The 11,822-nt window shown below is 42.1% G+C and overlaps 2 protein-coding genes across 2 annotated transcripts; both read left to right on the top strand.

Annotated features, from left to right (window-relative positions):
• Nucleotides 1-6,265: 6,265 nt before the first annotated feature.
• On the top strand, nt 6,266-7,207 carry LOC306710548 (uncharacterized protein). The gene is made up of 2 exons (XM_079179173.1): nt 6,266-6,302; nt 6,696-7,207. Exon 2 carries the CDS (start codon nt 6,753-6,755, stop codon nt 7,098-7,100), a length of 348 nt encoding a protein of 115 aa, XP_079035299.1. The 5' UTR covers nt 6,266-6,302; nt 6,696-6,752; the 3' UTR covers nt 7,101-7,207.
• Nucleotides 7,208-8,405: 1,198 nt separating this feature from the next.
• On the top strand, nt 8,406-11,371 carry LOC306710668 (lysosomal membrane ascorbate-dependent ferrireductase CYB561A3-like; the record flags this gene model as incomplete). Its single annotated transcript, XM_079179310.1, has 5 exons — nt 8,406-8,592; nt 10,015-10,223; nt 10,326-10,480; nt 10,655-10,811; nt 11,366-11,371. 5 exons carry the CDS (start codon nt 8,406-8,408, stop codon nt 11,369-11,371), a joined length of 714 nt encoding a protein of 237 aa, XP_079035436.1.
• Nucleotides 11,372-11,822: the final 451 nt, after the last annotated feature.

The following is an 11,822-nucleotide window of genomic DNA, read 5'->3' on the forward strand; positions in this document are numbered from 1 at the left end:
CAGATGAGCCGTCTTTTGAATTGTTTTGTTACATTGAGAAATGAATCGCCTGTTTGTTCTCCGGGGTTGTGCAGATCAAACATTAATATCAACCATTGCTCTGCCACATAACTTCTCTTATTGTTTCATAAACACATCTGTTGCATCACAAGATGGAAGAAGAGAAGCACAAATGTTCTAAATCCTCAAGACAGAATTCTCTCGGGTCAGAAGGGTCATTATCCGTTACATGAATATTATATTAACTTATGCAGCCAAGAGGTGTTCAATAGTCAGATGATGCTATATGAATGCTACATCAAAATATCTGCTGTGAAAAACATTTATTAAAGCCGCCACGTTCTTCATCAAAGTAGAAATGACAAACATATCCTGCTGTCCTGGCAGGAAGTGTTTCTTCCTGACATCCTAACATGACAGGCTCAGCTCTCCAATCACAAGATATTGCATTTCATTTACTGGCCAGCAGGTAAGAATTAGTGCTTAAATGTGTTTCTTTGTGATGCAGTTTTGATTGTTTTTTTTGCAAGGTTCAGATTCCTCCAGTCACCGCGTGTATTTAATCATCTTCAGTGGCGGCTCATTTTAAGTGACTGGCCTTATTCTCTGAAGTAAGACGTCGGATATAAGTGAGGAAATTTTCCTGAGTGTCTCCTTTGTTCCTCACTCTGAGAGCACTGTTCTCTGTGTTACCAGGGATCCCTTTTTGCCGCCTTTGTCTCTTGTAATTGGGGTAAAAATTATTTCTCACTCTTCTCAGCACGCCATCAAAGTAATAGAAATGCTCGTATTCGTCATCATTGGGGAGATTGACGTCCTGGTCTCTGATGTGCTCCTTCTCCCGCTCTCCTGTATCCTTAAGTGCATCCGTGGAAAACCTCTTTGATCCGGTTCCTGCGGATCTCTCGGCACAGTGTTTCCACCCAGCCTCGGTGCGATGCACTAAACCTCTGCAGAGCGGCGCGTTGTCATCCGTAGTCTGTGGAGGAGAACGTTCATCATCAGTACATTCACTGCTGAGAAATGTGAACAATGTAACGTGACTCACTTCCTCTTACGGTACATTCCCTTTTTGAATTAGTCAATGAGGATTTGAACTAATAATGTAATATATCTAGGGGCCCATTATTTGCAATGCAACATTTTTTTGCTCCCAAAGATCAATAATTTATTGGGTAAAAAAGTATTTCCAATAATTTGCCTGTTTCCCCTGTTGGATGACATTGTTTTCTCATCCATTCCCCCTCCTGTTGGATAGATTCATCTCTGCTTTATATTTTTGCACATTTCTGTGTAATTAAACCCCAATTTGCGTCTGTTTTTCATGCAACACTTTATCTACCTGAAAGCAAAAGCTCAGCATTTTGAGGAAATACAATTATCCGCTCTCTGATTGAGACTGAGAAGAATTGATTGGTGCCTGTCCGTTAAATGTGAGGCTTCTGACAGCAGCCAATTAGCTTAGCTTAGTTTAGCAGACTGGAAACTGGAAAAATCCAGCAACCAGCCACTCTAAAAGCTCACAGCGTTTTATGGGGGGTGGTATGTGCCAAACTCTTTCTTGGCTCTGAGCAGCGGAGCCCAGAGGGAGTTAATGTGTCTGTTTCTACACTTTGTTTTTCATAGAGATTAAACAATTAAGATATAAAATGGTAATTACTTAAATGTGCTGGCTGTTTCCACTCTTTGTGCTAAGCTAAGCTTATCGGTTGTTAGCCGTAGCCTTACACTTAGCGTGCAGATATGAGAGAGGTATCGATATCTTACACTCTGGCCAGTGTATTTCCCAAAATGACAAACCATTCCTTTAATTAGACCAGGATTCTCATAGAAACTGGTAATGCGTCTTGGCTCACTTTTTGAAGCGTGTCTGTAGCTTGTTCGTGGATTGTTGGTAAAGGTTTTGCAAATGTAAACGACTTCACTTTTGGATCATTTTGGAATGCTTTCCTGTCCGATTCGGGCCCATTTGTCTCTTCACGGGGTTTGAGTGTCTCTGCCGGGACGTCCTGTCTCATCCTGAGGCCTGAGAAGGACATTTCAATCGGAGCTTCTGTATTTCCAGTTTTACTTTTTATAAAACCAGCATAAAAACCGCCAGTCTGGGTTTTTGCTGTCCCTGCGGTCTCTGTTCTCGGCAGTGTGTCTGCTTTGTGTGTGCCGCCTTGATTGAAGACTTCAGTACTTGATGTTGTCTCTTTTATCTCCATGTGTACTGTACTTGTCTCTGCCGTGTGCTCTGTTCTTGCAGTTTCTCGCTCAGTCACTTTGAGTGAGGGAGGTGAAGTTGTGACTGATTCTTCTGATGTCACATTTTCCTCCTGTTCAGTATGATTTATGCCCATATTTTCACGAGGCGACTTATTAGTCTCTGTGTGCGCTGTTGTCTGTGTTGTTTCTTTGACCTGTTCCTCGGTGTAAACAGACGCTGTAGTTACTTTAGCTCTTCTCTCTGCTGGTTTTATATCTATTCTCTCTGTTCTATCCAGCACGTACATTTCTAATGAAAACAGACTAACTTTCAAGCTCCCTGGTTCAATAAAAAAGCTCTGCTTCATAACTTTAGTCACGGTTTGGGGGTCATACAGCAACTTCATTGGAGTTCTGACTGTTTCCCACCCAGTGTCTGTGTTCAGACACGATGATGGGTCTGTTTGTGTCTCCCTCTCTGTGTCTGGAAGGAATAACATGATTAAGACTTCTTCTCCCGCCTCAGTAAGCACTTGTTTGGCATCAACATCGTTATCATCTGTCTTATGTGTAAAGTCTGCCTGGAGGATGTGTGCTAATCTTTTGTGGTTCCCATTTGCATCAGTATTTGTTTGCGATCGTTGTGTTTCACTTTCTCCCTCTTGGCGTCGCGACTCTGCTCTTTGTGTGATTATCTCCTCATTGGAATCCACTTTATTACCACCCTGAGTAGCCTTTATCTTGGACTGCGGCCTATGTATGGATCCCGTCCTCTCTCTGGATACCGAGAGTCTCCTCTCAACATAAAATCCATCATCATCATACACACTAGACGCAGCTTTTAAAGGATGCTGCTTCTGAGTTCTTTTTAGCAACAACTTCAAGTTCAAATGTTCATTTGTCTTTATAGTTCTGGCTGAATTTCTCTGTATCTCTAACTGTGATTCATTTGAGGTTTTCATCGCAGAGCTGCCAGAGTGCAGAGCAGCAGCTTGGAAAACGTCGTGTTGACGGACCGCAGCCCGTCTGTTGTACTTCATGTGAACTTTAATGTCCGTCGCCCGGCGTGCGCTCTCTTTTTGTCTCCTTTGTGCAATCTGCTGTTTGGGTAGTTTCTCGATGTTCATTGCTGATCTCATTTCGCCCGCTTTGAAACAGCAGGAAATAATCACTGTTGTGGCAGCGCAGTATCTCTTTGTCAGCATTTTCTGCATTTGAAAAATGGTGTCGTTGGCCCGGCTCTTGGATTTCTCCAGTAGGAAAGCCTGAAAATTGTGGCCAGAGGCAGCCGCGTGATGATGCAGAGTCCATGAATCAGGGCGACCTTTTATTATGTCCATGGCAATACGGCTGGTTTCACTAATAACATGCAGCGCTGGTGGAGTGTCTGACCTCAGCAGAAATACTGGAAGTCCTTTTCTCTTTCCATGAAGGAGAGAAACAACCTGGAGTGAAAGGAGAGGAAGATAGAGTTGGTTATAAAACAGTCAAATGCATGAGCCGTGAGATTAAAAAAAACTGCCATTTAAAGCACACTACTTCATTCATGTGGACATTTTTAGCCACGCCTGCAGCACGGCTCTAGGGACGATAATGTCATTCAGTCGATCCATCACTTACTTTGGTACAGACTGACAGAACTTAACTGCTTGATGAGCTTTTCATCTGGCGCCATCATCAGGTCAAAGTTTTAGCTCCTCCAAAACTCTGGTTTATGACCAAATATCTGCAAAACTAATCACATTCCCATCAGCCTCAGCTGCACTTTATGTTTGAAGCTAAGTAGCAAATGTGAATATGCTATGACACTGAACTAACAGGATGACTATGGTGAACATTAAACCTGTAGCATTGTTATTGTGAGCGTATCAGCGTGCTGACGTTAGCATTTAGCTCAAAGAGCTGCTAGCATGGCTGCAGACTGGTTTCTAAAGCATGGCGTGACATTTTTAAACTTTTAAGTGTTCTTTTTTTAGTGCTTTGGTGCTTCTCTGCCCGTGTGCAACTTTCTACTTTAATGGCATGTGGTTCCCTTTGGCACACTACTTAACTGCACACACTGTCGACCATGCGGCACTCATTGATATCTGGGTTTAATGGTAGGGAAATCTCAGAGCGAGTTATTCACATTTCTGCAACTGTTGCAGTTGCTCTTTCAGTAACTTTAATCCTTTATGTCTGTCGAACCATGAGATTTATAATCTGCTTTTCCATTCTTAGTATTCCTCTTTCTAAGGGCTCCAAGTCCTCCAAGGTCTTTTCTGCCCTAAAGCTCGAGAAAGGGAGTTTCACAGTATCTCCTCGCTCTCGCATAAATATTCTGAACAGGTGCGGGAACATGCTGCAGGTCAGATATTCTTATTATCAACAGCGTTTAATTGGCACTAAAATAAACCTGGCTGTTATTGTTTGTGCAACGATCAGCTTCTTGCTTTCAGGTAGTGTAAATTCGAGCACACTTGATTGTGACAATCCAACCTGCTGATAATTCATGCACACGGCCGGGAGTAGCACAACAGAGAAAATAAGAAAAATAAATATTGTGCTCGCTGAAGATGCGGAATGCAGCAGCTGTAAACATAATTCAGTACTTCAGCAGGGTATGCAATAAGGAAAAGGCCATTTTGTTGATAAAGTTCAGAAATAAAGTAGCATTATAGACCACCAATACTGAAATGAGCATACCAGAGCTGGAATATGATTCCTACGGATTATTCCTGTAAATTCCTGAAGAGACAAACTGCATCCATTATCATCACGGATGTGCGTCCAGTAAAAGAGGGAGGTCCTCAGGCTGTGCTGCACGCACACACACTTTCTCCAGACGCATTGATGTTTAGTTTGGGTCTGAAGTATCTCCAGTCCTAGAGGAGTCATCTGAAGCAGTTTTCTGCACAAACACCAGCGGTAGTAATCCATGGCCCAGTCCCCGTCTCCAGGGGGACTCAGGTCAGAGACAAGCAGGGACACGAGCAGCAGCCACGGCCTCATTGTGCTGAGAATGAGCGCTGGGAAGGCGACATGAACCCGACAGTAATGCTGTTATCTTTACTGCAGCTTCCTCGTCTCACTTTGAATATGCAAACCATGCAGCAAATGACGGCTCTGCTCTATCTCACAGGTGACAGTTTATTACAAAGAGGCAACTTTCTATCACTTTCACAAGGAAAGTATCATTTTCTTTCTCGTGAGTTATGTAGCTTCTCCTCAGATTTAACCTGTCGTAATACTTGTCCTGTCATACCACTGCCATTTCACATTTCAGTGTCAAAGATACATTTATTTATATTCTTCTTGCTGTCTACAAATCCCATGAAAACACCCAAAACCAACAATGACTTGATCCCACAAACCAAAGCCTGATATGTCTATATATATAATCCTCTGTGCCACAGCGCTACATTGTTGTCCCAACACAACCTTCATTACAATGAGCATGGGCACTGTATTTTATTTTGAGCTGATCCCACATGCATCATCCTGCTGCCAGAAATTCTCATTAGAACCCCAAATGTGTATTAATCCGCGACTAAAAATAGTCCCCAACAAATGCATTGTTTACTCCTGTTTGAGTAACTTTTGCTAAAAACGAGAAAGCCCAGCTGTTTAAGTCTTGTGAATGGGATATACTGTATATAAGGAACGTTTGGAGGGAATTTTCTCAAATTTGGCACAAATGTCCTCTTGGATTTAAGGATGAATGGATTCGAATTTGGTTGTTGATTTATTGACAAGGAGAACAACACCAGCCTTAAGCCCTAATGGACTGCAGGATACCGAAACACCTGGATCAGACAAAACTGTTTACAAAAACAGAGTGTGCGAATACCTACAAACCAATTTCCCTTTAATAATGGCATTAATATAACTATTCGTGGATCTTCACTGACAAAAAAAATGTGTGTTGCCAGTAAAAGGGACGCTAGTTATAAAAGACAGCACATTGGCCCTGCTCTTTTGAAGCAGGTGCGTGTATATACAGTATATTGCCCTGCCCTATTGTGGTCAAGGTTTTTGCATGTTATCAGATTTTGTCCATAAGACACCCTCTGCTGAGCTCAGGAGGACAGCCACAGTGCATTATTGTCTCCTTGCCTTCGGTGAAGTAGCAGGTAAGAATATATTCTTTATTTATATCCAAACTAGACATTAAGAAAAGACTAAAATGATAACTAAACCTGTTTTGTTATCTGATTTGTATTCGAGTCTCCATGTAGAGAAGAAATAATGTCATTCTCTCAGAAAGTATACACTTTGAACGGCTTACATAAAACTAAGAGAACAGGTAGATGCATTAACTATTGTAGCCAATGTCTTTTATTTCATGGACAGTATAAATCTATTGGCGATTAGAGTAAAAATAAGAATTATTAGAAATATGAAAAATTCAAAGCTAAAAGAATGAATAGTAAAGCATTAGAATGTGGGGGGAAGTGTAAATTGGCCTTGGGGAGTTGTATTTTTAGTACATAAAATTGTCATATCTCCTTTTTTTTTTATTACAGCCTTAAGCAAAACCTGCAGTCCCGACCAATCGTAGCAGTCGCAACAGTCGTAACAAAATGGGAAACATCATCAACACTGCGTGCCAGATGAGCAACTACAGCAACAGGAATGTTCGAGTGTTCGTCATGGAGAAGGCTCTGGAGCTCGACGCCTTCATCGCCTCCGAGGCTGGAGGCGAGGATGAGATCTCGCCCGAGCTCCCCGGAGACAAGAAGTTCAGCTTCAAGAAGGACGTCGAATGCGTCCGCGTGTTGGCCTCTCAGACTCAGCAAGTGCCCTGGGACGCCGATCGCTTTCTGTCTGTCTTCGTAGAGGACGAAGAAGATGAAAACATTTGCTCCAAACAAATCATGCACAACATGGCGCTGAGTGCCCCGGTTACCGTGCTGCTCTACAACGTGTAGATGAACCGCCATTGTCCACGTGTTCGCCGCTCTCTGCTTAAGAAGAAGATTGCATTGTGTTGTAGCTGTCACAAGAAGGTCTAAATAAAGTTGTTGATCTAACTACACATCGAATGTTTCATGGATTTCTGTTAACATCACATAATCATCATCCCGTTGTCATCACAAGGTGAAATAGAAGTTACACAGTCGTGTTTGGCGTCACCGTCCTTGCGTGACTGGCCCTCTGTGATCATCTGCTCTGGTCCAGATCTCAGGAACAGTGGAGGCTTTATTCCTGCTGGAGGTCTGTGCTATATTAGATGACATGCTAAGAGGTCCCTCGCACCCACATGGTTGTTTTGAAAAAAGGAAATAATTCATATTCTTGCAAAACAATGCATGTGATCCAGCATGTTGTATCTGGCTGAGAGGAAGTCATTTCACACATGTTTGTGATGGCTCACGCTTATTACACGTCATCTTTGAATCATTGTTTAGTTTTGAAAAAGCAAATGCCACTTTAAAATAAATAACAATATGGTGGAGTTTAATATGTAAGTATATAAGTTTGACATCACTTGACCTCTTTCTTAACTCTGTGCTATATATTAATATGTCTTACAAATGTTACATTCAGGCTGCTTTGTGATAAATATCCAGAGTCTGTGACGAATCAACATGACCGAGCGAAAAGCTGATTTTGTAATTGTTTCAGTTTTCTTAGTCACAAGCCTCCAGACCACCAGACTCTTTCACCGAAATGCGGACCAACGAGAGATTTGATGGTACGGTTATGTTTTGGGAGGGACCATCTTAAGGTACAAAGCGAGTAAAGAAACAGGGTGAGCATGAGGAGAGAGGCTCACGAAATGGACAGTTTGGTTCTTAAAAGCTAGTTTCAGAGGAAGAACATGTAATTGTAAAGTCTGTTTTTTTAATTACATTTTTCTGTTGTGTATTGAGGAGTGGTGGAATAAGTAGTAAACTTATGCAAGTACTGTACTTAAGAACAAGTTACAGGTACTTACTGTACTTTCATTTCACTCGTCTTCATACTTCTACTTCAATCCAGAGGTAAATATCATTCTTATCACTGCATGACTTTTAGTTACAATTATTATAATTGTCGTTATAAGATTGGGGCTTTTGTTAGTGTTAGAGACTAAACTGCTCATCAGTATGTATAGTTGTTCAAATCAGTAACAATAATCCAGTAATATCATCTTTTCTTCAGTCATTTTGATACATCTATATTTTCATTTCAGTGGGATTCATGATTTAATTTACTATTTTCTACTCATGACATTATATAAACTCACAGATATGAGTCCGTCGGTGTTTTTCTGGCTCACCTACGTGCCGTGCCTGTGTCTGGGCCTGCTCTGTCTGCTCTTTGTGAGCTTCTGGAGCTCCTACTGGCACGGTGGCTTCTCCTGGGACGGTTCAGATCTGCAGTTCAACTGGCATCCTGTCCTCATGGTGGCCGGGCTGGTGGTTCTGTATGGCTATGGTAAGTTACTGCGCAGTAATAATGAGTTCTTTTTATTCAACACTGCAGTACATGTTTACACTCGGTGCACACATTCGACACACCTAGAACTAAAACACTACCATCATGAAGGTTATAATGTTGTTGTTGAAAGTGTTTTAGAGAGGTGATGAGTCAGTTGTTTTGGAGGATGCAGTTTGGTGCTTTTGAACTGGATTGCATTATACAGAGAGGGGTTTCTGTTATTTCGCCTGCCTTCAGTGATATAAATGAGGTGGACTGCAATATGGCCGTTGACTATTGATTTTTACCACAATATCTAGGGTATAATATAATATAATGGTGTTGCTGTTATTGGTGTACCTCTGACCATACAATTACAATATATTGGCCCTTAAAGGGACAGTTCACCCTAGATTTATAACCAGCACTACAGATAAGAGGAGAAATAGGTATTTTTACATTTTACTCTATATTTTAGATTTAAGGGGGGGGGGGGGGGGGGGCTGACCCTTTAAAGGAGCACTCCACCAATTAGACTGCTTCCTTCGTAGGGTGGCTGGACTCAGCCTTAGAGACGAGGTTTGAGGAGCTCAGACATCCGGAGGGAGCTCATCAGGATCCCTCCCGGTCGCCTCCCTTTAGAGATTTTCCGAGCACGTCCAACCGGTAAAGAGGCCTCCGGGGTGAACCCCAGAACACGCTGGAGGGATTATGCATCTTGTCTGGGCTGGGAACGTCTCAGGGTCTCCCCCAGGAGGAGCTCTGGAATAGCCTGTAAGCCTGCTGCTCCCAGCGACCCAGCCCCAGAGCAAGAGGAGGAAAATGAAGGGATGGATTATTACAGTGACATGCATAACAAACTTGAGGTGTGGAGATTGAAAAAAAATGGGAGCGTTTTCCATGCAGCAGAGTCTAACAAAGGATGCCTTTGTTTTGTTTGGGGTGGGCCCGATACACATCATATAATGGGGTCCATCACTACATTACATATTGTACTAAAACAATTCTGAATGATAAGAGAGTTCCAGAAATGTATCTACTTTTTGTTTAATGAAATCAAATCGTTTTCTTATGGTCGTCTCAGCTGAAATTGTTTTTCACTGCGGCTGACTGAGCTCGGAGGTATTTTCTCTCTGTGAAATCGATTAAGCCTATAGTGGATTTTGTTATTGTTTTAATTAGACATCATAATACCCAGAAAGCTGAAATTGAAGACATTGAACTCAATAAATTCTTCACTTGAGTGCATCAACTGAATGACTGAAACATGACAAAATAACATCTCACTCTTTATTTAAACTAAAATGAGAATATCATGTCAATTTTAAATTTTAAATGAAAAGCAGATGATGTAAAACTATTAATAAATGCATCATCATTTATTCTTCAACTGTGTGTGTGTGTGTGTGTGTGTGTGTGTGTGTGTGTGTGCGCGTGCAGCGGTGGTTCTGTACCGTATGCCGTTCACCTGGAAGCAGAAGAAGCACACCTGGAAGCTGGTGCACGCCGGCCTGATGCTCCTGGTTCTGCTCCTGTCTGTCCTGGGCCTGTGTGCTGTGTTTGACAACCACAGATCCTTAAAAATCCCTGACGTGTACTCTATACACAGCTGGGTGGGCATCTGTACCGTGGTAATGTTTGCATTCCAGGTGAGGGTATTATAAGCGAATGAACTGCTAAAGGTACTGGAGGAAACTGTGAGAAAACACTAAGCCGTCCCTTTTCTGTCATTTCCCCCGTGATGCTCGTAGTGGCTCCTCGGTCTGGCCGGCTTCCTGCTTCCTTGTTCTCCGCTGCGGTTCCGCAGCAACCTGAAACCTGTCCACGTCTGGATGGGTAAAGCAATCTTGATCCTCACTGTGGCCTCCTGCATCAGCGGTATCGACGAGCAGCTGTTCTTTACCCTGTGAGTGCTCAGACATCCAGCAGATGGCGACACGATGTCTTTCCAACAGGAAAACAGCCAGAATCACACAGCAATCTGACATTAACATTAACAAAAGCATGAGTTGTTGCACTATAAATCAGTATTCAAACATGAAACAAGAAAGTTAACTGGCTAAACCTAATTTCTCCATAGAGATGGAATCAGTGGTAAATCTTACAGCTCACTACCTGCGGAGGCAAAGTTTGCCAATTCCCTCGGCCTCCTCATTGTGGCCTTCGTCTTGGTCGTCTTCGGCATCCTGTCCAACAACAACTGGCAGCGGCCGGAAACAGATACCGAAAGTGTTCCCGTGAGTATGGGTGACATAACGGGGATCATATTGCTGTCGATCAATACCACAGAAATCTTTTTGCTTTGAGTTTACAGAGACGTGAATCACACGTTGACATACATTGCTGGAGTCAAAGGCTAACATGTCACTGGGATCATTGTTTGGTTCCGCCAATATTCAGTCATATTAATTGTACTTCCAGTGTTCATGATTGATTCATTCTGTGTCAGTGCTTTGACTCTCTGGGTGAGATAATAATCTTACATGTCATTTTAATTACAGCTCATGCTCGAGGAAAACAGCACATGAGGACACTGCAGGAAGACACCCACGTGCCACGGAGAGCACACAGTACGCAGCGTTTCATTCCAACCAGATAATAAACGGCATTGTGTTCCTCACATAGTATTTCTTGTTCAATAACTGATTGATGACTTTCCATGTTGTTTTAATGTTGTTTTTTGTTTAAGTACCAGCATTCCTAGAGTCCTTGTAGTTTGCAGTATTCAAGGTAGAATTCTTATGATGCCCTATGTTTAACATTTAGTGCGTCTTTATGTTCTCTCATACAGAGCTAGTTAAGCTAAGTAAGTTAAGTAAGCATGTTCATCTCTTTGTGACAGCTTCACAAAAAGGTACTGTACTGTATTGTATTTCTAATGTTCACACACTCTACCTTATGATTTGTTTTAAAGGTTGAAACAATATAAAAGTCTGGAGAATGTGAAATGAATAAACTGAGGAGTAATAACCACAGGAGGGGATTTAAAGGACAATTCATTTGGTCTGGTCAACACCGTCTTCTTCTTCAGCATCTTCCCTTTTGATTTGGTTCAGGAGATTCTTCAGCAGCTCATTCAACAAAACAAAGACAACAAGCACACATTAAAATATTACAAACCCTTAAAAAGTATGATGCTTCAAAAAGCAATAAAAGAAAGTAATACACTCAGACTTTGCTGAGATGTTACACTATTTGACCTCCTGCTGAGCTCTCTGGATCCTGATTTGATTGTTTTTGGATGAGGC

Source organism: Pholis gunnellus (genome assembly GCF_910591455.1).
Source record: "Pholis gunnellus genome assembly, chromosome: 18".
Taxonomy (NCBI): domain Eukaryota; kingdom Metazoa; phylum Chordata; class Actinopteri; order Perciformes; family Pholidae; genus Pholis; species Pholis gunnellus.